General features: G+C 37.2%; 1 protein-coding gene across 1 annotated transcript in view; it reads left to right on the top strand.

Annotated features, from left to right (window-relative positions):
* LOC122810503 (high choriolytic enzyme 1-like) overlaps nucleotides 1–24,499 on the top strand; it is a 194,970-nt gene extending 170,471 nt beyond the window's left edge. The window contains exons 7-8 of the mRNA XM_044082085.1: nucleotides 13,482–13,657; nucleotides 24,450–24,499. Coding sequence (XP_043938020.1) covers nucleotides 13,482–13,657; nucleotides 24,450–24,499 — 226 coding nt within the window. The remainder of the gene's footprint in view (nucleotides 1–13,481; nucleotides 13,658–24,449) is intronic.
* Nucleotides 24,500–26,028: the final 1,529 nt, after the last annotated feature.

Here is a 26,028-nt window from a genome sequence, read left to right as displayed (position 1 = left end):
TATATGTAAGTGGGGTGTATGAGGGCCTGCCCTCCAGGACAAAATGATGCTTTTGCATTATGTATGTAGATTTGGAAGTGCTGCTTTCGATGCATTGTTATATGGGAGAATATAGTCAGAAGGCTGTGTGATAGCTTCTTTTAGAGGATTTAAAAAGAACCTTTTTCATTACTTATCTTAACATTAATGAACTAACTAAACAAACATGTATAGAAATAAATAGATGACAGATAAGATACCATCTCAGATCTGATTATTGAATGAAAACACTAAAGAAAAGATAACTAAATACTGAACATTAAGGGACTAACTGACAGCTTCAAACTGTTAAACTGTTCTTTTTGTATGTTAGCAGTGTTATTAGGTTGCTATATTAAGGGAGGTAGCTCCTGGGCAAAGCATCGAGGCCTTCATAAATGCCAATATCTTTTTATCTAACTATCTCTATCTATCTGTCTCTACCCCCTTCCTCCAGTGCTGATCTTCCATCCCATACTCATTTAATTCTTGCAGACTCAGGGATCGCTACTTGATCCTCCCCTCACTGGCCCTCTATTACCTGCATCACTAATCAGTCTGAGGTCACTGGCAACACAACTGGATACCTTCTTACTATGGTAGTGATTTCCAGGTTTCTAGGTTCATATTAAGTTTATAGGTGAAGAGCCATCAAGAAGGTTCACTGTATGAAAAGTGTATTAGATAACCCTAGTAAGACTACTGTTTCCACATACATCTGGCATAAACATATAGTCTCACACCTAATGTCATCTGCTTTTGAAAGTAGATAGGTTATTGCTTTGTTTGACATGCAGAGGGAGTTTGTTTCAAAAGCAGGCAATATACAGGCTTATAAATCTGTCATGCCAACAGGTGTTGTTGATCTTGCAGTTCTGGTTCTGCCAAAGTGGAGGAAGTTGAAATGGTTAGTTCATCCAAAAGAGTCAATATGAGATAGAGTAACAGGATAGATCTTTTAATGTTTGGGGGTAGTTCAGATTGTGCAATCCAGAAATATTCTTGGTCAGAAACCTTTGTTTCAAGCTAGTCAAGGTGCTTTGTGAGGTGCATTTCAAAAGGGGCACTGTATTCAGGGCTGAGGTCTAATAAAAAAGAGTGCAGCAGGATCAAGACTGCAGTGCATAGGACCTAGGAGAGATACCCTAACTGATTAGATGAGCAAGGTAGAAGGACTACTTGACCATGACGGAGACATAGGGATCAAATAAAAGATTGTTTTCAGCATAGGGTTACCAGCAGTGTGGTAAGAGGAATGGATTTGTCTTTCCCAATGGTAACTATGCAACATTGTTTGGTATTTATGTTGGTCCTATGACTGGTACAGCAGGCATTGGTTATGACCAGGCCATGCTTGGATTTGACAATTGCACCTGGGTTACAGTCATCAGCAAACTTACTTAGCCACTGTTCCTTGCTATCTGATTTTGCTTCCAAGCATACCTCTCAGCTATCCACATTTTTGCAGAATGTCCAGATTTTTGTCTCATATTTTTGGTCTGTTTCTCATAAATCTGTGGTTTTCTGGCAAAGCACTGGCAAATCATTAAGAAATGAAGTAAAAAAATAATGACACATGGGACAAGCCCTCTTTACCTGGGCCAGTAATCAAGGAGCGTTAATCCTCACCATCGACATTGGTGAGAGACCATAACAAAGAGCAGGAATTGATTTACAAAGTATTTCAAATGCAGCTATGTGCATCAAACACAATTTCCCTCAAGAGCACACTGGTAACATGCCTTAGACCTGGGACTGGACTCTCTGTCTCTCCAAATCCCAAACAAGACTCACTTTGGAGCACTGTGTCCCAGTTTCTGGGAGCTGACTCACCCACACCTGGGTATTTAATTTTGACATACACACACTCCTGGGAAAGGCTGACACAGATTTACTAGCTGTACCCCTTTCACCCAGACTATAAGGTAACTATGCTGCCACCAATCAAACCCCTTCAGGCTCTTACAAGGATATCCAATTATACTGTCATTTGCCCGGTCAGGATGTAACAGATGAATATTCATGGCTCTGTTCAAGCAGCTTTATTAAGTACAAACACATCAGGAATGAGGCAATAACTTTAACTTACATAAAAAGTAAAAAAGGTATAAAATATTTAATAATAAATAATAAAATAGAAAACATAAGAATATTAAATATCTAAGTCAACTAACATCAGAGTTTCAATCACAGGAGAAATAAAAATAACACGATGGACAGATTCAAGCAGATGCAGAAAAAACTAATCTCACTGAAATTCCTGACTGTCTAAAGAATAACTATTCCTTAGCTAACTTAATTAATGCAGCAAGGCAAGATTAGATGCTGAGTTGCTTACTTCAACAAGGCACAGTGATGATCTTCCTACTTCTAACTGACTGGCTGTGATAACTGATATAGATTTTTATATCAGGTTCCAAAGAAAAAAACAAAACAAAACAAGTTGTTGTGTGAGTTCCATTACCTGACTCTGGTACAGTACACACTCAGAGCTTTTCTTAGATCTGTTGCAGTATTTGAAAATTACAGAACAATTTCAAAAATCCTACTCTTCCCTTCCAGAATTCTTTGTTTAAACATTTAGAACTTTTAAATTTAACATATTTAAACATAAACATTTAATCACTTATAATAGCACTGTTAATATATTTTTAACATAAGCATCTGCACAAGTCAGTTTGATAGTCATATAACACAAAGTCATCCAGAAACTCCAGCTAACCATGCTGGCACATGCCACACATGCACCATCCCATTTTCCCTGGCACAGATGTCAATACCTCACTTCACCACATCTCTTCCCCCGCTTTGAAGACTCAAGATAGTTTTTCAAGTGACCCTGCAAAAACATTGCTTGAGAGAAATTGGTCTTTCTGAGAACACATTAACCCATACCCTGTCTTGAGAGTCCATTTGAATTGACATTGCTGTAACCTGGACTGGCTGACACAGGGTCCTCTAAGAGGACCCACAATATCCATAGCTACCCTTCTCAATCACAGGTAACGGTATGAATGGAGCTTTGGCCTTGTCCCCTGCCTTGCCTACCTTTTGACACTTTTTATAGGTCCTGCAGTACCCTGTTACATCCTTTGCAATCCCAACCCAATAACAGTTCTTACATCTCTTTATGCCCATATGACCTACAAATGGAATGCCATGGGTTATGACTAGAAGTGCCAGATGGTAGTCTTTGGGCACTACCAACTCCTGCATCACCTCACCCTCTAGCCCTCTCTCAAGGGTCCACTGTCTATACGGTAACTCTTTGTTCCAGTGTACAGACTCCCCTTTTTGTTGACCATCAGGTGTATTTTTAGTTATCTGCCTCAAGCTTTGTAAGGTAGGGTCTGAAAGCTGAGCCTGTCTCAACTCTACTCTTGTGATCCCTCCCAGCTCCCCTTCCACAGGAAGTCTAGTATCTTCCAACAGCAGTGCCTCACTGTCAGCCTGGGTACTACCACTCACCATATCCATGGGAACATCAGTATCAGCAGCTGTGGCTCACTTTCAGGCTCACTGCTACAAGGTAGCATTTAAAACATCTAACCCCTGATCCTGGCTGTGTACCTGAACTATTGGCTCCCCATGTTACTAGCAGACTCTGTTGGGTTGATTTAGGGTGCCCACCATAGGTTCCTTTATATCCATGTGCAGCACTGGGTATCCCATTCTTGTGCAATGATGCCCTACTTGCTAAGTAAAGATCCCCTTTTCTCCCCAGCTAATCTGCAGAGTTCCAGTCTTGATCTGCCAACTAGATTCTCATATCTTCAGGCAAAGTATTAAGGGCTTGTTCCCTCACTGAAAGGTCTGCCAGTCTTTCAAAAGTGGTGAACTGACACCTACTCATCCACCTGTGGAAATAAGTGTTTAACTTAGCAATATAAATGCATACACTTTCACCTGCCTTGCATCTATGCTCACAAAACTTTTTTCTGTAAGCTTCAGGTGTTGACTTATAACAGTTCAATAAACATTGTTTTACTCTATCATAGTTTAAACAGTCAGTATCAGGCAATTTAGAAACAGCAGTTACAGATTTGCTATGGAGTAAGGGAGTCAGGAACCCTACCCAGAGCTCTTGGTCAACATTATACTGCTTACATACTCTTTACAATTTGCAGAGGGGGATGAATTCGACACTTTTATTCACATATTTGAGAAGAAATTTACTGACCTTCATTAATTCTGGAGTCCAGTTATTCCCTTCCATATTACCTCCATGACTGTGACAAAGGGTTAGCATTTTCCTTTCATGCTGATGCTGCGTCTCCTTTTCTTCAGCCTCCAAATGCCATAGTCTCTCTTTAATCTCAAAATGCTGCAGTCTCTCTTTGGTCTTCAAATGTTTGGCCTCCAGTTCATACTGACTCTGTTTCTCCTTTTCTTTGGTCTGATGTTGATGTTACTTCTCCTTTTCTTCAGCCTCCAAATATTGCAGTCTCTCTTCAGTTACCAGTTCATGCTGATACTGCTTCTCCCTTTTTCAGCCTCCAAATGATTGGCCTCCAGTTCAAGCCTCTATAACTCCAGATAGATTTTTAAGTCCTCTGAGGTAAAGGTGAACTGTCCTGTTTCTGAAGACTGCACATCCCCAACACTAGACTGGTTGTCTTCCTCATCACTAGTCCACACTGCAGCTGTGATTAAAGCTGAATTAATTTCCTCTTTAGTCCAGTTAGCATGCACCAATCCTTTGGCTTTGCACATCTTGGCCAACTGGTTCTTTGTCAGCTTACCATAATCCTCTGCTGACATATTTGCCTGCTTTCCCTGACCAAACATATCTAACAAAAATGAATAAAACTGTTGTGAAAATGAAACTCTGAATGTTTACCTTGTGGGTGTTGAGAGTACACACATCTTTAGTGACAATTGTCCACAGGCTACTGAAGTTCAATTAAAATTCCACCGCTCTAACATCAATATGTGATGGGCCCTCTTTACCTTAGCCAGTAATCAGCAAGCCTCAATCTTCACCACAGTTACCAGTGAGAGACTGTCACTAAGAACAGGAATGGATTTATACAGTATTTCAAATGCAACTCTCTGTATCAAGCACAATTTCCCTTAAGAAGCAAACCGGAAACACTCCCCAGACCTGGAATAGATCCTCTGTCTCTCCAAATCTGAAACAAGACTCACTTTGGAGCACTGTGTCCCAGTTTCAAGGAGCTGACACACACAAACACACACACACACACACACACACACACACACACACACACACACACACACACACACACACACACACACTCTCTCTACTGGGAAAGGCTGGCACAGATTTATTAGCTATAGCCATTTTGCACAGACTATAAGGTAACTATGCTGCCACCAGTCAAACCCCTTTCTGGCTCTTACAAAGGTGTCCAATTATACTGAGTAAAATCAATATTAATAAAAATGGTACAGTGTAACTCAAGCAGCAAGGCTTTTTGGAGTGGCCAAGGCATTACTAAAATAACCACAAGTACTCTCAAGATATAAAAATAAATCTCTAAAAGACCAGCCACAATGAAAGTTATAAAATATTTAATCTTCTTCTTTCGGCTTTTCCCGGTTAGGGGTCGCCACAGTGGATCAGCTCTCCGCTCATGATTGTAAGTGGAGTTTTATAGTGTTGAGTTGCCAGCCCGACGTCCAACCTTCCACAGAAGGCACACACATGCATGCACTCTCACCTAGGGCCAATTTAGAGTGTCCAATCCCCCTACAGCATATCTTTGGGATGTGGGAGGAAACCGGAGCACCCAGAAGAAACCCACGCAACCACAGGGAGGACATGTAGACTCTGCACAGAAGGCACCTCAGCCGAGAATCGAACCGGAGAACCTCTTGCTCTGAGGTGTTATAAAATAGTTAATAATAAATAATAAAATATAAAGCATGAGAATATTAAATATCTAAGTGCAATAAACATTAGAGTTTCAATCACAGGAGAAATAAAAATAACACAGTTGGACAGATTCAAGTAGATGCAGAAAAACAATACTTAACGAATCTCGCTGTAATTCCTGACTGTCTGAAGAAGAACTGTTCCCTAGCTACTTAATACAGCAAGGCAAGAGTAGATGCTGACTTGCTTACATGGCAAGGTGATGATCTTCTCACTTCTGATTGATTGTGACAACTGTCATAGATTTTTATATCCAGTTCCAAAGAAAACAAAACAAGCTGCTGTGTGAGCTCCATTCTCTCAGTGCTGGTTATATCATGACATCACATTTGATTAACTGACTCTGCTACAGTACACACTCAGAACTTTTTTAACATCTGTTGCAATATTTGAAAATTATAGAACAATTTCAAAAACTCCTACTCTTCCCTTTCAGAATTCCTCGTTTAAACATAAACATTTAATCAGTTATAATAACACTGTTGATACATTTTTAACATAAGCATCTGCACAAGTCAGTGCGACAGTCAAATGACACAAAGTCATCCACAAAACTCCAGCCAATCACACTGGCACATGTCACACGTGTACCACCCCAATCTCCCCTGGCACAGATGGCAAAACCTCACTTATTCACACCACATATTTGAGTTTCAGACTTCATAGCCTTCAGAAAATGCATGCTATGCAAAATCTGTTATTCTATCAACTATCTAAGTTTGTAGGTGCAATATTTAAAATGTGTCACTATTTGTAGGCCTTTGTGTTTCACTATTATTGTGCCTCTGACCAGATTTATTTCTCTAAGTGGTTGAGAGGTATGCCTTTGAGTGGTAGGTGCTAAACAACAAAGGGCTCAAGACAGACCCTGTGCAGCCCCATGGATGATACTTCCCTGGCTAGAAGAGGTACCTCCTACCATAACAATATAAAGTCTGTTGGACAGACAGTTGTCCATCCTAATAGATTAAATATGGGTACATGTTCAGTTTAAAGAGTTTATCTATGATTCCATCATATGGGAAGGTGTTGTAGACATTGGCTAGATCAAGATAAGCAGTGTGGACTGCCAGGCTCTCATGTAGTGCTTCATCGATCCTTTTGATGAAATTAAACAGGTTTAGTAGGCATGAACTTTCTTATACAAATCCATTTTTTGCATCTAAAGTTTGTAGGTTACTTCTTTCACTGTTTATCAGCAAAGCAATTATGAGCTCCATAACTTTACACATGATACTTGTGAGTCTACAGCACTATTGTTTTCATGTCTGTCATGGGGATGCCTTTGTATAAATATACCATTATGGATGCTATCCATGCTTCAGGGATATAACACATGGAGAGATCTAAAATGAAAAATTTAGCCAGGGGTTTGACTAAGGAGGTGGTGAAAACTTGCTAGCATATAGCTGGTGATACCAGTTCTCATAGTGCTAGTAGTTTAGTTTTAGATAGTGCAACTATAACCTTGTCAAAATAATTTTTGGAAGGGCAGTTCATTATAGAGGGAACAATGAGATGGGACAATGTTTTAAAATTAACACTGAGATGGTCTGCAAGGCTAATAGCATCAACTTCTAGATCATGGTAGGAGAGTCCATTTGAAATCTGTTCATTAAAGTAATTGGTGTAAATTTTAAGTTTCCTAATATAACTGAAGAAGGCTTTGTGGTTATCTTCAGAGTTAATATTGGCCATGAGTTCATACCAAGTCTTGCAGTATTTGATGGTGTGCTTGAGGGTTTTACTTGTTCTATTTTATACTGGGAAAGTTAGGATCCATTGCACATTTATACTGGAACAGTTAGGATCCATTATAAATAGTTCTTTTTGCTGTAAAACATGTTTACATGACATTTACACCATACAGGCTTATTTCTGAATTTACCATTATTTTCCTAGCAGATGGGAACAGACTCATTGATGCATCTGATCATAAGGATATAGAATTCAGAAGTGTATGCATAGTATCAGGTGCTATATTATTTGGAAAACTATGCTATTTATAGTTGTAAATTAGGTCTGTAAATAGACAGTTTGCTTGGATTAATGCTGAAATGCTGTAGCCTTTCTTTTTAGGTTTGGAATGTTTTTAAGAATTAAAGTTACTACTAGATGGTCAAATATTCAAAGTTGGTTGTGGCATTATGGATAGTACAGGAAAAGGAGAAGTTGGTAAGCAGATGGTCAAAAAGATCATCACCCTCAAAGGGAAAGGGAACAATTTGTTCAGGGCATTAGTATTAATAAAACTTAAATATTTAAGCATATTTATTGATAGTTATACAGGTATTCCAGATTATATCTGGTACAGTTAAAGACAACCATAATAAGTATATTCAGTTTGATAGAAAGCTTTTTAACCTCAGTTTTGTAATCAGTGTGCTTTAAGGTGACATGGAACTGGACTTACAGGTGGTGTTACATGGAACTGGACTTACAGGTGGTGTTATGGTTGGCAGTTTTATCAAGTTATCTAGACCTGTGCAAGTTTCAGTATGGTACTATGTAAGATTTGTTGTGAAACAATAGATTCCCTAACAAATATGGCTATATCTGCACTTTTCCCTTTGACCCTGAATACATAGTAGGCATTGAGCTCTGGTAAATAGAGAGAACTACCTTTGCACTAAAATCAGGTTTCTGTAGCTATACAAATGTTTATTTTTGAAGTAGATGAATGCCTCAAATGCAGACATTTTGTAATAAAAGTTTCTAGCACTTGGTAATGCTATCATGATACTGTCTGAATAAGAATGTGCTAGATGAGCTACACAGTTAAGGCTCATATACATATTAAAAACAGGAATCTATAATTTAAAGTGGAAAGGGATGCTGATGAAACAAGGGCGAAGCTCAAGAAACAAGAAAAGACTGGGATATTGGATGCAGATCCTTAAGGAGAATAACAATAAGGATACAGAATAATATATCCATAAAGTAGCAGAAGGTATTCTAGGTATGCATTATGGGAATGGAGGAAGGAGATCCTGCCGATAGGGATGACTGCAATTAGGGGTACAGAGAATAGATAAGAGGGAGCTAGAATTTACTGGAGAAAACTTGCAAAGAAACTAAGGTATTTATAGCAAATAATTAGAGAGAGAAAGGTAGCAGAATGGGAAGAGGCCAAGAATTAATTTGGACTGCAGGCTAGAGACTTCCTTCCCTATCAAGGATTGATATCAGACTGTAGGCAAAGAAAAAGGAATAGGCGGGTCCTAAGTGAAAGACCAGCACTGGTAGAGTTTTTAATAGAATCTAGAACAGAAGCTGCTGTTAAAAAAAGAATAATTAGTAGAGCATATAAAATATTACATGATAACTATAGGAATCAGAGGAAGAGAGATTGGATAAGCAATTCACAAAGAAATAATAGGAGGATATATTTATGGCTCCCAAATATGCAACAAAGTTTAGAACATTTAGAATCTTGGCTTGGAAGTGTTTACATAGGTATTTTTATACTCCAAGCAGACTCCGAAGAATTTTTCCTCAGGTAGATTACAAATGTTTTTGGGAATGTAATGAGTTATCAGACTTTAAAAATTTCCCTGTGTTCTACTCTGTCAGCAAATCGGTGTAACTAAGGAAATTATTTTTTTGAGCTGTGATACAGAATCAGAATTGCTAATACATAGTAAGGCTCTGCTGAGTTTAATTCTGGTGGTTGACAAAAAAGAAATTACTAGAAAATGTAAATCTAAGTCTACACCAACTGTACTAGATCTGGTGAATATAGTAACAGAGGAAAAAGAACTGGAAGTGGGATCTTTAGAAAAGGAGAATTGAAGGAACAATGTATGCAGAATAATGTTTTGGAGAGAGAAAGAAGTTTAATAGAGGGCAGGAACTGAATGAGCTATGTAATGCTTGACTGACAATGACTGCATAGATTATAAGTGATGTGTAATGTTTGCAGCTGACAATATGTCATTATGGTATATTTTCATTTATATAAATGTATAATTGCATATGTCATAAATGATAATTTAATAAAGATGTTTCTTGTTTAAAAAATTCCCAAAAAGGGAACTATAGGGTCAGAAAAAGCTTTGGCCAGTTAGTAAAGGCATGAGACAAGATGTACAACCCAACCCTGACAAAGAAAGAGGGTCTGCAAACTTCCCTCATCTCATTTAGAACAATGATGGTCCCTGGAGGGCTTTGTAATGTCATTAATCCTGGCACCAAAAGAGTAGAGCCCCACTAGTTAAAGCCATCTCAAATACACTGCAAGACCAACTAGGAAAAACAGACTTGATTAGGTTGGCATATGACATGTTTTTTTAATTTAGTTCTTTGTTTAAATTCCTTGCTTTCTGAATTGACCAATTCAGTGGAAAAACAGAATGGAGATCTAGATTTTATTTTCCAAAATAGTTTATGTTTCTGTGTTTCTAATATAAGTGCTTTCACGTTTATGCTGCATCTTTTTATCTTAGGGGTCAAGAATTTGCTGAATTTTGATGACTGTTTCCATGGTAAAGCTGGCACTAAATTTATCTGCAAGTATATTAGTTACGTATTTTGTGTCAGAGTGGGTGATACCATTTTGGATTAGTTCAGAACACTGCTGGATATTAATTCTTAAATTTCTGGTGTATTTAAAGAATAATTAAATAAGGATTTAATTTTAAAGAACGATTTATAATTATCCTTTGGCTTCAGATGTTAGTTTCAGTTCACATTTCTCTTTGATCTTCCTGACAGTAGTTTTCTTTATAAGATATAGGATCACCGTTGGAAGGACTGAAGAGATTCTTTTGTAGAATTCCACAAAGACATTGCTTGCATACAATTACAGCTATCACAACCTGCATAGGCATGAATATTTCAAAACTTTTCCCCCATGACGGGGAGAGCTGAGGAGGGATGGTTGCTATCAGTGTCTCTACTTTCAGGACTAGGCAAATTTTCAACAGGTTGGAAGGTTACATATGGAGCCATTAGGGTAACCTGTAATGTGTCTGACAGGGATCAGTAAGAAAGTCACAAAAATCAGAGGCAAAATGCCTTTCATCTGGCATAATTTTTAACAATATTTTTATGTCTTCCAAAAGATTTGAGGGTGCATTGCAGAGGGTTTCTACTGAGAAATGATCACTGCCCTGAGCCATTAGCAGACAGAATCCCCAAATAAAGATGTGGACCGTGGCAGAGAAACATACCCAAGGTACACTTTGCAGAAAAGCCACAGCACTGACATGTTACAAGATGCTGATGCTTCATGAAATAGGTATGCTGCAAACATGCTTGATAATGAAATTCTCCACAATGTTGTGTTAGTGGTCATATTATGTATTCAGGTTGCCATCTAAATTTACCTGAAGTAGTTACATTAAGACTTGCTCTATAAGATGTAAGAGTTCAGATGGAGGAACTAAAGAGAACCCACTGTAGACCTACAAAGAGGCATTGCTCATATAAAGCTGTTAGTTTTATATTGAATTAAGCTAGTGTAGGTAAGCAATTACTGTTATTATGGATAGATGGCTGCATAGTGGGACAACTAGAGAAAGGAGGAGTCCACAGACAAAACAAGGAGGGAGGAGTCTGAGACTGTATATATTTGTGACTTTAAGTGACCATATCAAAAGGGGAACAAGTCAGATACTATACATGTATGTGTAACTGTGAGAGAACAACAGCAACAAGGGTGGGAGGGAGTGAGCATACTAAACACAGGCACTTGAAAAACATCCAACAGATTGAATTCTTCTTCAGTCTTTGGGCCACTCAGGTACTGCAGGCCTGGACACTCACCTATGGTGAAGTATCCAAGAGTGCAAGAGATACCCTACTGCATGCAATGTGGTGCCTTTTAAACAATGTGTGTGTGTGTGTGTGTGTGTGTGTGTGTGTGTGTGTGTGTGTGTGTGTGTGTGCGTGCGTGCGTGCGTCCGTGCGTGCGTGTGTGTGTGTGTGTGTGTGTGTGTGTGTGTGTGTGTGTAAAACTTTTGTCTTATGCCATTGGCATCCTTTTCCCATTATGGATGGCATGTCATCGACATCTTAAGAGGGCATCCTTGTGTGGGGGAACTCCAATTATTTCAGGCATGTTCCAGCAATTGATATTTCTCTGGAACTGTGAGCAGCATATCTATTGATTCTTATAGAATTATGTGGAATATTACTGCCTTTTATGAAGACTTTTGACTTCCCAAATGCATGTATGACATGAGGAACAAAATAAAACTTCTTTTGGAGTTGCTTATGTTCTGAATTTGACTGCAAGTTTGGGGTAGCACGTTAAGTGAATGAAAGTAATGCTGGAATACAGCCCCAGCCCTTAAGAGGATTCACATTAATTCTTAATGTGAAATATCAGAAGCCTTTAACTAATGATTGGCACTCTTTGCTTAAGGTAAATATCAATGTTCTTTCAAAATATATTTTTAGTAGAGCTGGAACAACCATCTAAGTCAAATATCACTATAATGTCTGAAAAGTATGCACAGCTGAAAGTCATGATTGAGAGTTTTACTTACTGTTGGGTTAATCCACCTTTACATATGCTGATAGGATATTAGAATGCATTTTTGGCCTTTACACTTCATTGCAATAGTTGTAAACTTCATGAACAGCTGATATGTAACAAGTCAAAACAACAGTGCTCTTTAGACATCATGTGGTGAGCAAAGATGATGGAATTACTCTACTATGAATTTGTTTTTTTTGCAGAGATAACTAGGCCAGAACTACAAGGACAATGTAAGCAAACTTTGTGCTGTTTTTCTCCTGAATAAAATTTCACCTAAAGTAAGCAAAAGATATCAGTGATGTGCCATCAACAAAGTAGAATAAAATAGTATTACTAAAACATGTCTTATTTGTTACCACTGAGCAACTATTGAAAGCATACTCATTACACTGTGGGAAAGCACTGACTTGACATTCCTCAAAATGAATGTGTATAAGCATACGATTTTATGAAACTCTTGCATTTTGACTGCCTCTAAATGTAACCATCATGTAGACATAGTTATGCATGTAGAATGGTTATGTGAATGTACTGTCCTTTGTTTTACTGCAAACTGTAGTCTAGTTAGAAATGTTCACTCACTTGTGAAAAGCATGGAAATAAAATGCTTTTTTAAATATGAATACTGTCATTGTACTTAATTACTGTAATGAAGCATGGCACATGCTATTATGATGGAGCTAGTCCCATACAGGTTTCCTGATAAAAGGCTAGTGGTTCAGTGAGACATTACCGCTTAAAATGAAATGATTGAAAGAGTGAATGAATAATGTGTGTCTTTTGGTTCTATTACTGGAAAAGCTCCCTACATTTATATCCTTTATACAATAACTGGACGTAAATCTTTATCTGCCAAATGTTGAACATTCTTCCACTAAAATACCTTTGCTTTCTACCCATTTATCTCTCATTCCTTGAGCTACCATTACTCAGACAAAAAAACAAGTGTAAAATGAGTGACACAGATTTAAGTGACATTTAATAATGATTACTACACCCCAGTTCTACTGCGTACTAAATCTTCATGTGCCATTTGCAAGTCTTCTTTGACGTTTCTTATTTCTCTTTATTTTTTATTAGGTGTTGGTCCTATGTAGGTCGACAAAATGGTGTCCAGAATATATCTCTGGATTCAGGATGTGTTTTCCATGGCACAGTCCAACATGAGCTTCTGCATGCTCTTGGCTTTCACCATGAACAGAGCCGCAGTGACCGGGATAAGTTTGTCCGCATCCTCTTTGAAAATATTGAAAAAGGTATTTTTTTTAATATCTGTAGCAAATAAGTCTTTGAAGGTGTGCATAAGACCATTATATTGAAAATATCAGTTGTTCATTTTACAACAGCTCTACATGATTGTGAAAATGCAATACGCACAAAAAGAAGGCAACCACATTTCTTTATGACCACTGTCTCTTAGCAGAAATACTAGTCACACAACATGCGACATGCAAAACTGAAAAGTAACTGTTATTTGTTAATAAGCAACCAGTACCTTAAAACCTTGCGAGACATAATAATTAGAGGCATTTCTACTATGGGTGCATAAACCTCTCAAGATCGGACTTGTTGAACAGTGTGAGGAGAACTGTCCCCAAAATGTTTTAAATTTCTCTTAGTTGCTCTACTATAGGATGGAGTAAAATTTAGAGGAAAGCACTAAAATATCACAGATGAAGTTCTTTGGTGAAGCTCACACCTGAAGATTCCTTCCATTAGAGAAGATTGATAACACTAGGAAGTGAGTAATAAACTGTGGATGCTGCTTATAAATGCAATCCTTTCCTACCCCATCTGTAGTTTTTTTATCTGTCACCCAGTGGTGCTAATGCTGTTCACAATGCTAACGCAGTCTGCAACAACTACATAACCTTAAGCCTAACCTTAATCCTAATGTAATTCTAATGACTGGACTAAGGGGTAAATTTAGACCTGAGATTAGGATTAATGAGGTTTTTCTTTGTGGTAGAAAGTAAGTCAATGCCCATGGTTAATGTACATGTTATACCTAATCACCTGGCTTAATTAAAGCTTCAAATGTCATAGGGCTATGGTTAGGTTAAGGGTTGGTTTAGGGTTAAATTGGGCTCTGATGAGTTGGGTAAACTTTGATAGTCAACACACGTGAAGAAGCTGATTTATTTTAGGCATATCTCTAGTTAGATGTCTCACACTATCAAAGTTATGATTAAGGTTTGCGTTAATATTAGGGGCAAAGTTACAGTTATTGGGACACTGAAGTCTCTAGATTAGTCATGGGGAGGCAGTGTGAGTCAGAAAACAGACTTATTTTAGGCATATTGCTATCGGCCTAACTTTCTCCCTCAAAATTTGTAGGGGTAGCATTATGACTGCAGTTATAGATTTTAGACAGACATGGGTTATTTCATATGGGGATCTCAGCATCCCCAAACAACTCAAGCTTTTGACATGTTTGAAGGACATTACAATATAACTGCATGTCTGAAAATTTAAACTTTTAAATATAATTGTACTTTTTGCACAGTTTCTTTTTTTTAAACACCTTTTTATTAATTTTAAAACAAAGATTGTACAAAATTATTTAAAGATAAATAGAACAAAAACATAACTATTTACAGATGTCCACAACAAAATCAAACCTAGAAAACTAAATCATTAAAATGTATCATGTCATCACTTAATTTTGACCAAAATCTAAACTTATAAGCAATATTCAAAGTTCTCATTTTGGCAGTTGACAATTCTTTTTTACAGACATTTGCTTTGCTAAATTAATGAATTCAGTGAAAAAGGTAGTAGTTTTACATTTCCAAATTTTTGTAACTATTTTTTCTTGCTATAGCTAAAATTGACCAAAGGAGAGGCACCTGTACCCTAGGAATGGAATCTGGAACTGGAATATTAAATAAGATCAAGGAGTTAGAAATGATACAATTATCTGTCCACAAAGTTTGGGCACAATTTCTAAACCCAACCCAAAAAGGAGTTACCATGTTACAATCCAATATCATATGGAACCAATCTGAGTTAGAGACTTCATTACACCGCCAACAATTAATTTTCCCATAGTTATATATTAAAGTCACTTTATATAGAGTTTAAAATGTTCTGTGAAGAAATCTCCACATAAATATTTTCTAGTAAAGAGAAGAAGTAAATGTTCCTGCAGATTTAAGAATTAAGCATTTATCTTTATCAAAAAAGGCCCTCTCATTAATCTTAGTTGAGTAATTCCAAAATAATGAATCTGTGGAGCCAAACTCTTCTCTTATTATTTTATAAAGTATTGATATATATATATATATATATATATATATATATATATGTGTGTGTGTGTGTGTGTGTGTGTGTGTGTCATTTATACTTATTTAAATTACTATTGATTCTGAAAAAAAAAACTCCGGTATCTTTGGAATATGTTTTGTTTGAAAATCCATGGAGATTTTGATTTTATCACTAACATATTTTTACAAGATTCTATAGTCAAACAATTATTATTTTATGTGATTTATTTCTGATTAAGAATTGATGCCAAAAGATTAAACTTCTAATATAAACAAAATGCTAGACCTTAGAGATGCAAATGCAATCTCTTAGCACAATTTCTTCATGTGTACATTCTTCAACACAGGTGTATTCCAAACCAACGATGAATTTTGTTAATTTGTTTAAATTTAGCATTCATTCTATTGCTAACTATAACTTTCAATAAAATATATGTACACACTAAAATAAAGAGCTCAAATGATTAATAAAAAAATAATGAATGGAAATATAAACCCAGAACTTCATGTAAGTTAATGCTCACTCTCACCCTTATCTTTACAGTCTAACCCCATCAAAGTTAGCAAGTATAAGAAATGGATATTAAGTTAAATATATATATAGATATATAGATAAAAAGTTAAATACAGTATGCATGTCTTGATTCATTCTGTACATAAGCCAAATTAGGTTAATGTAAATATGTATATAAAGTCTAAATGCTACCTGTATTGTATTCTTATAACTAGGACACATATAATCCATCACCTTTCCTTAGTGGGAAGAAAGACTGTCGGAGAGAAGAGATAAATAACTATTCCTTGGAATACAACTGCTTACATGATGTATCTTGCAGACTCCAGCACACTGTCAAACATTTTTTACTCCTTTAATATAGGCAGTACAGGTTAGCATTTTATAATCTGCAGATGCACAAGCCACAGCTATATTTTACATCATACTTGTATTTTGAAGATGAAGGTGAAGGCTAGAACAGCTTTAAATGGCTGGAAACAGAGATGTCTATTGCAGTGCTGTCAGGACACACTTATTGCTGTGGGAAGTAGCACTGCACTCCGTTTTACTGCTACATAACAGAAGCGGCAGAAGGATATTTCTGCAGCAGAACTGCTGTCCATATACTTTGCCGTATGCGATTTCAGAATACGAGAGCTGGCAAGCTATTGTTTTTTAAGAATGCGATACAAAATACATTGTATCCGAACTGACCAAAATCCATACAGTGTTGCTGAGCCTTGGGTATATTCATGCTTCATTTATGCTTGTTTCAGAGTGCCACATCAGCTGCAGTTTGTCATATCTTTTCACAGTTTCAGATACAATATGTTATCAAGTTATGTAAGACAGCAGGCAGTGCTTGTGCTATCATTAACTATGTACCAAAGCACAGAGTGAGATTGCACATATGACAGAAAATAACAGCATTATTCTTTACAAGTTACTGGAATACTTTTGTTGCACATGGACTGAACATGCAGTATACACGTGGATTTGCAACTAATTCAAGGTTAAGATTAAGATTTTGTGATGTGTTTAGCTACAGGAAAATTGCACAGACAGTATGGTTAGATTATCTGATTGGTCTGGCACTGTGTCCAGATAGCTACTGCTGTGGGTACTCGTGGTACCAGAATCTTTTTTCACCATCATTCTGTCCATCATCATCCTTCACATTCTACTCAGTCTTGTTGTTTGGTCCATAACAAAGTTATGACAGTAAGTATCTTTGAAGTGTGACAGAGTGATTTTGACAAGTGTCAGCCTTCGCTCATTCTTTATCCGAATACATATTATTCAGCTACTACAGACACAACAACAGTATAACATTATTTGTAAGTATATGCTATAAAGTTTGCAGTTGAAGTTCTATTAATTTAAAGAAAAACTCCACCCTTTAAAGCAGTTAGATTTATTAAAGCTATTTGTTTTCCCCCATTGTATCATCAAGATGTATTTTTTTACTCAGAAATTCTTTATTACTTTTCAGTTTCGGTGTCTGTCATTTTTTCCAGTTCCTCTTTCCCAACTACAAGTCATCTTTTTCCCTCTTCATATCTCACACTATTTCTAACATGATTTTAACCTACCTGGCACAGGGTAGAGGTCCTGTTTTCTGTAGTTACCACTATTAGTTACATGCTAAGACTATGCCTTGCTGAATACAGATAATGAAGTAAAGTACTTTGTCAAAGAGTTAGCTGTTAGACAAACCTTTATATGAACAACAGAGTTATACTTCATCACTGGAGAAACACACTCATCTACTTTGACTTATGAAAGGTTAGTAGATTACATGATCATCATGTTGTAGTAAACTGACATTAGTCTTAATGTAAATTTGTTTTTGCAAATGTTTGCCCCCCCTACTGTCTACTTTCATCCAATTTTCCCATTCATTCCCCTTTACAAGGGCAAAGGACAGCCAGGAGGGCCATCAGTGGTTTGGATTTTCCTTATTAAATTCTACCACCTTGTACCCAGTCAGTGGTGCACCTTTGTTGGAGTTATACAGTGTACATCAGAGCTGTAGCACGAATCACTTTTGCACAAGGCTGACATCAGCAGGTTTCACATTCACTTATCTACCCTCAGGAAGTACCTTGAAATGGTTTTCATGATCTCCTGTGGAGAAATCTGACTATGTACAAGTGCCCCTGGGTGCATGCATTCTCTTATCCCTAGGATGCACATGCTAACGCTTCCCTTTATTGAAACCTGTACCCCTGCATCTCATGATATGGGGGCACTGCATGCTTACCTGTGATCTCTGAATATTTTATCCCTAAGGTCATAACAACTTGAAGGAAATTAGTTGCTGCAATTTCGGAGACAGTGTATTTAGAGAGTGGTGTGTGAGCCCCCACATTAGTGGTGCTGGGGAGATGTCCCTTTCAAAAACACTTGCAGATACTCTGATTGTTTATTTACTATGGCAGTCAGATGGAGTTATGGGACAGCAGGTTTTGTTAGGTCAGGGATTGATCTTTTTGTCTTCAGTAATATCGAATAGACCAAAAGACACTTGCATGTGCTGCCACTTTTGACTAGTGAAATACTGCACTTATTCATGTAACTATGAAAAATTTAAAACACCATTAGCAGCAGAAACTGAAAAATGTATTTTTTTCATGCCTGGAAGTAATACACAATCAATTCATGCCAGCAGCATACATTACTAATTTTATAGAGCTCTTGTAAGTTCATCTGAGACTAAATAATGTGGAAATCAGACAGCATCTTGCTGACAGCCCTTAAAGTATAGAAAGAATAAGGAAGCAGATACTCATTTTCATTTTCCAACTACCTTATAATTTGATAAAGAATAACATAATTCAATAGAAAGTGAAAGAAATAAAGTGCTTGAAAGTAATTCTTACTCAGGTGATGGAGGATAGGCCATAAAGACTCACACACACACACACACACACACACACACACACACGCACACACACACAGGCACACACGCACACACATATACATATGCACTTACTTTAATCGAAGGAGTACTGGAGGCAACACATTGTATAAACAGTGGTTTATTAAGTGGTCCATATAAGAAATCAAAATATTTCACTTTGCAGTTCAGAATGAAAAGAAAGAGTACCTTTGGCTGCAGTCCACATGGCTCCTCTAGGAAACAGGCTGTTTTTTTTAGATGTCCCAGGCTATAGGTTTCAACCAAACCTCAATTCCAGTTCTGTTGCCACTTTGTTGTTCATGTAATTTTTTCAGGTATATTCCAGAAGTTAGCTCCAGTAGGGCTATCACAAAACACACATCCAGGGTCTTTTATGTAAGCTCCTGTAAACCCTTCTGAACCATTATAGAAAGGACAAATTTCTTGTCATACTGCTGCAGGCTACTTTTTTCTGTACAGCATTAAGTGGCCATCAGAGCCTTGTTAACTGGCAATTATCTTCTTCTTCTTTTGGCTGCTCCTGTTAGGGGTTACAACAGTGGGTCAGCTGTTTCCATTTCTTCTTCTCCTCTGCATCTTCCTCTGTCACACCAACCACTTGCATGTCTTCTCTCATCACATTCATAAATCTTATCTTAGGCCTTCCTCTTTTCCTGTTACCTGGCAGCTCCATCCTTAGCACCATTCTCACAATATACCCAGCATCCCTCCTCAGCACATTCTAAACCAATGTAATCTCACCTCTCTGGCTTTGCCTCCAAACTGTCCAACCTGAGCTGACCCTCTAATATACTCATTTCTAATCCTGTAGAAGAATATTTTCAGGCACATTCCATGTAAACATCTAATTTTGTTGACAATGTATGTCTATTATTAGAGCATATTTTAGAGAACAATTTATGTTCAATAATCAGTACTTCCTTCAAAAACAGGGAGTGGCCATGGGGACGTTGTGTGCCAATTCATATGCGAACATAGTAATGGCACATCGGGAGGACACTTATGTCTTGCATAATGACACATTCTCCCCATTAATCTATTATTATAAACAATTTGTGGATGACATATTTATGATTTGGAAGGGGAATAGTACTATGTTACCAGAATTCTTAAATTATATTGAGTCAACTACAAGTTTTTTAAGATTTACTATGGAAGTGTCAAGTGAAGAAATATGTTTCTTAGATGTTCATCTATATTATAGTGAAGGGACTATTCACACTAAGATTCATAAGAAAAAATGTTGGACTAATAGCTTACTACACAGATCCAGTATGTGCCCTAATCATGTATTTGAAAACATAGCAAAGGCCCAACACTTAAGGACCTTTCATCTAACAAGTGGAGATAATAAATTAGCAAGTTCGGTCAATAATCTGACAAACAATTTACAAAAAAGGGGATATTCTCAGGATTTGTGTCATAGGAATGCCTCTATGGTATTTCAAGAAAGAAAAGGAAAAGCTAGACCTTATTTTTCAGAGAGAGACAGCCATTGGATATGCAAATGAACGATAGTAAAAACGTGAACAGATTATTAACATAAACATCTGACAATACAATAATTATTAATATAATCAGGACGAATCGGCACATTTTATCAGCCAATGAACAATTACAGAAGTTAGTGGGAGATCAACCATGTGTAAGTTATAGGAATTGCAAATCCTTGAAACATAGACTGTGTCATCGTAATTTGCTTAAACAGCAGCCAGTGGTATCTAAGAGGGAGGGTACTTATAGTTGCACACAATGTAACATATTCCCCTATATAGCCAATGATGGCACATTTGTACACCCGGACACTCATAAGAAATATTAGATGTTCTATGCTGATTGTTCAACACAAAATTTAGTCTCTTTAGCTATTTGTGTAAAATGTTCGCATTTTTACGTAGGAAAAAACAATAGGACATTAAGACAGAGGGCGGGAGAAGACATATATTAAATTAAGAAACAAGATACAACAATAGCCACAGCCAAACATGTAATGGAAACTGATCCTACACATTCATTAAAATTTTTGGTATTACCGTGGTAGTGGTGCCACGGTAGCATTGTCGCCTCACAGCAAGACGTCGCGTTCAATTCTCAGCTAGAGCGTCTTCTGTGTGGAGGCATGCATGTATGGGCATTCCTTCATTGAAGGCTGTGCATCAGGGCTGGTAACTCGTCACATAAAAATCCACTACCAAACATTAGCGGACCGGAGTTCCGCTGTGGCGCCCCCTAACTGGGATAAGCCGAAGGACACAACAACAACAATATATTCATACAGATATTAGACTTGGTAATATTATCAATAAAACAGAGCTAGAAGAACAAAGATAGATTATCTGAGTTCAAGCTGATAGGTTACACGGTCTCAATGAGAGTCTATTTGAAACCTTTTTTAATAGATAGATCGTTGTCACGTTAATACCCATTGGTTGGAACCATTTGTCAACTCACTATTATTGCATTTAATGGCTTTGGATTTTTTGGTTGACTATCCATTGCATCTATCAATAAACAGTTAGAAGCGTATAGATAGTATTTATAGGTAAATACTCTTATAATCCTAATGATTTATAACTTTTTAGCACCATTAGTTTTGTACTCTGTAGTACTGCATATTTCACCACTAGAGGGAGTTTATTCTATTCTTATTATTTTCATTTTTATCTTAATTTTTTATCTTTTTCAAGTTCATGCATTTCATAATGTAATTTGTTGGTAGGTTAGTTTCATACAGAAGATAAGTTTATGTTATTTTAATCATATTTTTGTTTTAACAAAGATAAACATAACGTTTGTATATTTCTTAGGTAGAAGTTCTCTTTCACTCCATTCCTTATGCCTACCTTTTTTCATCTAGGTAGCCATTATTTACATTGCAACCCATTAATGGAATTTGTAGGTGTTTTAGCCTAGAAGTATAAATAAGATCAGGTTTATAATGGATTAGTACAGAGTTATAGTAGTTTTGTCTTTTTTGGAGGGACCCATAGTGAATATTCAACGTGTTTAATATCTGATCATTCAAAGAGTTGCAGTTTAAGTTTACACCACTAGAAAGTGATGTCCCACACATAAGGAATGGAAAGTTATTTTAACTGTATTTTTGCTTTAGCAAGGATCAACATAATTGCTTCCGATGTTTTGCTAATGTTTCCAGTTAAAGGAAAACTTCACCCTCTCATACAGTTTAACTCAACGTCTCACATATTTGCAGAGAAATTTGTCTCCACCTGCATGACATATCAATCATTGACACAGTTAAATCTGTAGTTTACCCTGTCATGTACTGCAGTCAATCTTAGATGGGTAATTAATTCTGCTAATGTCAGGAACACAGCAGCGGATATAAAAAAAGACAGAAAGTTGTGGAATTGTTTCCACTGTTTTTATTGCAGATGGGAGGAGAACTTAACACTCCCCTTTCATAGCAAAACAAAGCAATTAGATCTTCTGATAAATTTACATAAGCAGTAACACAGTATTGAAATTCTAAGCTTTAAATGGTATTTATAATAGTTTGTGTTAAGAGAACTTAAAAGAGTAGTAGCAAAGATTTCTGTGACATTTAGAGAAAAGTCAGTAAATACTTTTTTTTGTGAAGTATAAATGCATTTAGCATTTTCAAGCCCCCCCCCCCCCCCAACACACAGGCCAGAACTGCAGAGAGAGAGTCAGGTGGCAACCCTATCAACTAGGTGCACTGATACTGTTCATGAAAAAGGTCTTTTATGCTTTGTGCGACATCCTTCCAGAGGGGGATGCATATCTGGTACATGCAGATCCATTGTAAGAGATTCCCACTGACTTTGAGTCAGTCCTTGCTTTGTCAGAGAGCAACCATAATATGCAGCTGAATTTACTTTAACATACATTTACTATGTGCCCTTGCATTAAGAGCACTAAGAAAAGGAAATCAGAAGTACTTAACTGTGTTTAAATGCATACACACACACACATACACAAACAAACACACATGCTTTTGTATACATATACAGAAACACACACACACACACACACACACACACACACACACACACACACACACACACACACACACACACACTGTATGTGTCTGTGTGTGTGTCTGTGTGTCTGTGTGCATACAATGAATTATTTATAATAAACAACATAGTATAGTTAAGCATTATTAATGTATTAATTAGTAAATGTATTATCTAGTAAATGTTGCTCAATTATTTACTTGGTCACACATTGGCTATGTGTTCCACATGAAATCTTGGTCAATGTCTTTCTGTCAGTATTTTTTTTTATTTGTATTGATAAGTGCATTTATTAATTATTATCTTTGCCAGTGTAGCTTATGTTGTGGCTAAAAAGGATCCTGGGACCGTTTCACTTTCCTGGTTACCAAGGTATAATAAATATGAAATAGAGAAAGGAACATGACAGAAATAATTGAGGAACTAGTAAAGCACATTTTAAGTCTGCATCATTCATAAGACTTGTCACTTGTAAATGTGCAGCAAAGATTATTTGCTGCAGTGAGAGTTTTCACACCTCAGCATGAGAGTATGGGGGAGGGTTTATCAAGTTTGTTAGGACTACAAAACACTCCTCTTACAAAAACTGGTTTTTATATGCTTTCTTTTGCTGCAAGTAGCTAACAGCTATTTATACCACAGAACAAACTTTTTCAGACAGATAAATGAGGCTCAGTCTGGTAAACAGAGAAGCATCTCTTTTACAGAAGGTGTGTTTAGATGACAGTGCTTCACAGTCCTGCCATTATATTTTAATGGCATGAGAAAACAGCACCACCTCCTTATGTCTGGCATGAGTCATATAAAGAAGACTTGAAATGTATTCTGGGAAGAAGGAAGGAAAGCAAGAAAATAAGATCACGTTACCAAGGTGGATCCCATCATCCGCCATTTTGAGAGAAACACATTAAAATTGTAAAAGAAGCACTTGGACTGATTTTGATGCATTAAAATAGCTCAAAAACAAAGCTACAATGAAAAAAATATGTTTTTTGAGTCCTAAGGTGGAGTCTTCCTTTAAGGTCATTTATCAGGTAAAAACGCTGTTTCTGATCCTGCCTATATTTGTGCGTTTTATATTGGTCTATCATGGATGTTATTATTTATGCTATAACTCAGTATATAGTATCTGTTGGTGCTCAATCTAGCAGTATGAATTAGATTAGGCTTTATTAAAGGACAAACAAAAGCCTTGGTAATTTTGTCAGTTTACTTGGAGGTATATTTAGTGAAATGATAATTGCGCTTTGTTCTAAACCATTTTTAATATGAGAGATTGAGGTTGAGAATGCAAAATATGTCCATTAAGGATGAGATACACTTATAGGAAAACATGAATTATGATATTTTATTGAATTCTAGCTGACTGCATCAGTGTCAGCAAGCTGCAGATGAATATTAATGATGTGTAAAAACTTTTATAATGATTTGTAGTGTTTTAGACGCTTCTTTATTGTAGATTTATGTCATTTGTGATGTTTTTGACCCAGGCAGTAGATTGGTGCCTTAGGTATATTTAAACGAAGTATTGTGGTTTTAATCTGTTTAAATAGCTGAAGAAGCATTGTGGAAAACAACAAGAAAGTGCTTGTATTCATTAAATACGTTATTTTAAATCTCTGCGTGTATTCTGCCTCCTGCTTTTGGAATTTCTCATTTCTAATCCTGTCCATCCTTGTCATGACCAGCTTTAACTCTGCCACCTCCAGCGCTGACTCCTGTCGTTTCGTCAGTGCCACTGTCTCCAACCCATATAACATAGCTGGTCTCACTACCATCTTGCAGACCATCCATTTCACTCTTACTGGTAACTGTTTGTCACAAATCACTCCTGACTCTTCTCCACCTACTCCCCCTTGCCTGCATTCTCTTCTTCACCACTCTTCCACGCTCACCATTACTATGAACTGTTGATCCCAAGTATTTAAACTCATCTACCTTTGCCAACTCTACTCCCTGGATCCTCACCATTCCTCTGTCCACCCCCTTATTCACACACATATATTCTGTCTTAGTCCAGCTGATCTTCATTCCCCTCCTCTCTAGAGCATATCTCCAGCTCTCCAGGGTCTCCCCAACCTGCTCTCTACTCACACTACAAATCACAATGCCATCCGCAAACATCATAGTCCATTAGGATTTCTGTCTGATTTCATCTATCAGCCTGTCCACCATCATTACAAATACAAAAGGGCTCAGAGCTTATCTTTGATGAAATCCCACCTCCACCTTGAATGCATCAGTCACTCCTACTGCAGACCTCACCACTGTCACACTGCCCTTGTACATATCTCTGCCACTCCCGACTTTCTCATACAATGCCACGAGTCCTCTCTAGGCACTCTGTCATATGCTTTGTCTAAGTCCAAAAAGACACAATGCAACTCCTTCTGACCTTCTCTATACTTCTCCATCAACACCCTCAGAGCAAACATCGCATCTGTAGAGCTATTTCCTGGCATGAAACTGTACTTCTGCTCACTAATCATGGCCTCCTTTCTTAAACTAGATTCCACTACTCTTTCCCAAAACTTCATGCTGTGTCTGATCAATTTTATCCCTGTGTAGTTACTACAGCTCTGCATATCACCCTTATTCGTAAAAAATTGTACCAATACATTTCTTCTCCACTCCTCAGGCATCCTCTCACTTTCCAAGATTCCATTAAACAATCTGGTTAAAAACTCCACTGACATCTCTCCTAAACACCCCCATGCTTCCACAGTTATGCCATCTGAAAAACAGCCTTTCCATTCTTCATCCTCTTCATAGCTGTCCTTACTTCCTCCTTGCTAATCTGTTGCACTTCCTGATTGACTGTCCCCACATCATCCAACCTTCTCTCTCTCTTTCATTCTCTTCATTCATCAGCCCCTCAAAGTATTCTTTCCATCTGCTCAATACTCTTGACTCACTTGTGAGCATGTTTCCCTCATTATCC

The sequence above is a fragment of the Protopterus annectens genome, chromosome 9.part0, assembly GCF_019279795.1.
Source record: "Protopterus annectens isolate FY-2018-M chromosome 9.part0, PAN1.0, whole genome shotgun sequence".
Lineage (NCBI taxonomy): Eukaryota > Metazoa > Chordata > Ceratodontiformes > Protopteridae > Protopterus > Protopterus annectens.
This window is presented reverse-complemented; position numbering and strand designations above follow the sequence as displayed.